General features: G+C 43.2%; 1 protein-coding gene across 1 annotated transcript; it reads left to right on the top strand.

Moving 5' to 3' along the window:
• Positions 1 to 351: 351 nt before the first annotated feature.
• On the top strand, positions 352 to 2,068 carry LOC104962725 (monocarboxylate transporter 2; the record flags this gene model as incomplete). Its single annotated transcript, XM_074112261.1, is given in 9 exon segments — positions 352 to 457; positions 925 to 947; positions 950 to 980; positions 983 to 1,069; positions 1,190 to 1,333; positions 1,423 to 1,447; positions 1,449 to 1,562; positions 1,564 to 1,700; positions 1,851 to 2,068. Coding segments are annotated over 9 exon segments (885 nt in total), but the record flags the coding sequence as incomplete, so codon positions are not given.
• Between the last annotated feature and the right edge of the window lie 529 nt (positions 2,069 to 2,597).

Raw genomic sequence — 2,597 nt, 5'->3', positions numbered from 1 at the left:
GATCGAACCCACAACCTTCTGGTTGAAAGACGACCGCCGTCCCTCGCAACAACACTCGCCCATCATGCTTAATTTAATTGCATTCTTGTCAAATTGTTGTTTTGTTTTTTTATTCACTGCTATATTCATAGTATGTGTGTGACTTTTTTAATTGTCTAACAGATGCAAGTTAGAATGTCCAATACTACATATGCAATATAAAAACCACTTTGTGTAAGTTATAATTTTAATAAATACTAAAAAATAAGCACCTTGTTAGAGTAATGAAAATGAAGGCAATGTGTTACTTAAACCTGCAAAAGATGAAAAGATATCACCCAAACATTTGAAATGTGGCAAAAATCAATCATCATGGACGTCCCAGTGAAGGCTCAGAGGGAAAGCGTAGATGTGGCCTCAGCAACAGCTCCTGATGGTGGCTACGCCTGGTTCATCCTGCTCTCCAGTTTCCTTGTGTGGTGGCTGTACTCTTCCAGCCGCCTCCTTTGTGTTTGTTTTCCTTTTCCCTGTCTGTGTTTGTGTGGGCGTGGTGGCTGTCACTCCTGGCTCCCGGCTCAACCTCCACTCACCTGCTGCAATCAGCTGTGCACCCTCCCCTACTACACACCTGATTCCCATCAGCCATTTACAACGGCATATCAGCGGCGGCTCCACAGCCTGTCAGCGCCAGATCGTTGTTTAACCCACAGTGGTATAACTCCTAGCCTACTTAGTATTATTAAGCTATTTCCTCAAACACTCAAACACTACGTGTTTTCTTCTTGTGCTCCAGGATCATTCTCCGACCGCCGTGTTGTCGTCACCTGCACCAGTCGCCATTCCAGCCGGATTATTCTCCCCGCTTCTCCACCTCAAATAAAACCTTTTTTCAACACTCTGCCGTGTCCTGCGTTTGGGTCCTCTCAGATACGTAACACCTTGCAATTGGCCTGACCTTCGGTGTCATTGTCATCCCTTTGTTGTATTTTACGTTGAGATACATACTTTGAAACCACAGCAACAGCAACATCTTGGATTACCTCTATTGTCGTAGGCACCTTTCACATTGTGGTAATTATCCAAAACTCTTGTTCATATACATTTGAAATGTATATGCTTGTAAAAAAAATGATATACACTGAAGGTCATCAGTAACTTCTTTTAGCGCTCCTTAATTTTCTAAATATTCCACAAACTTGTCCCTCTGAAGCCCCTGTAGTAAATGCACTGAGTGCTCGCTACAGCCGTCGCTCTGTAGTCATAGCGGGAGGACTGATATCCAGCGTAGGAGTCGTGTTTGGGGCTTTTTCGCGCAGCCTGATTGAACTCTACCTAACTGTCGGGTTTCTAAATGGTAAGTAGTTGGAATCAAACACACACATACAATTCAAACTCAAAAACATATGCACACATCCTGAGATTCACTGGTCTCCTTTGCCACAGGTTTAGGTTATGCATTGACATGGACCAATAACCTTTCTGGGTTTGTACTTTGAGAAGAGGCGTCCGATGGCTAACGCCTTGGCCTGTGCTAGAGAGTGCCTCCTTACCTTTATCCTGACACCCCTATTCCAGCTGTTGATACAGCTACTCCTGGAGGGGTGCTTTGCTAATCTTAGGGGGTATTCAGTTTAACCTCTGTGTTTGCGGGATGCTGCTGAGACCCCTAAAAGCCACCAGAGTCCTGACCTGTGAGGTCAAAGCCAATGAGGAAGGCTTGTCTTTGGAATTGCTACCTAAAAATGACTTGGAGGAAAGAAGACCAAGATGCCTAGAGGCGAAGGATCTGTGAATACCCGGGGGATCTGATCATGTTACTAAGAGGGCATGTCTTGAGGACCCTGACGAGATACCACATTTAACCATGACGCCACAAGATTCTAACAATAAGAATACGATGACTGGACAAAGCACCGAAATCATTCGTTATATAGATTATACTATCATCATAACCAATGCTCGATTCATGGTCTACTCAGGGTTTGGGTTGTTTGCTGCGCTGGGTTTCTTTGCCCAAGCTCTGTTCCTTGTTCCAAATGCCCGTGGTAAGGGGATTGAGGAGTACCAGGCTGCTGCACCTGTTCGGAAGGTTGTTCTTTGGCTGGCTGGCCAACTTGAGACTGGTGGAGACTATACACTCAATTTAGTCAACACATTCTCACTCCCAAATCGGCCTATGTTGACGTTATGTCAGGGTCCCTGTAGTAGGGGCTCAGAATACTGAAATCTGTATTGTTTTTTCTTCTAATTTTGTATTCTTTTCTAAACCACACACTGTTATTTACTCAACAATAAGACACAATTATCCTTGTGTTTATTTATTTGTTTGATTAACACTAGGACCGCCAGAGGTCGCTGTATACCTAAAACCGCAAACGGGTAAAATGTACCCGCTATAGATTTTCAAGGTACAATGTTATTTTATTTATCATACAGAACAGTGAGTTTTGATCGCACAGGGATTAAACTTATACCAATAGAATCTGTGGACTCTCAGCTTTTCATATGATATAGGTTGTGCAGATAGCATGAAGTTTAAAATATCGCTAAGAGTGCTGATTTAAACGCTTGGTGTTAGACTTGTGTTTTGTTTAGGTACAAATCTCTCTATCTCTCTC

Source organism: Notothenia coriiceps, unplaced genomic scaffold, assembly GCF_000735185.1.
Source record: "Notothenia coriiceps isolate Sejong01 unplaced genomic scaffold, NC01 NC01_scaffold00035323, whole genome shotgun sequence".
In the NCBI taxonomy this organism is placed as follows: domain Eukaryota; kingdom Metazoa; phylum Chordata; class Actinopteri; order Perciformes; family Nototheniidae; genus Notothenia; species Notothenia coriiceps.
The sequence above is the reverse complement of the archived record's forward strand: the minus strand, read 5'-3'. Positions and strand labels throughout refer to the sequence as shown.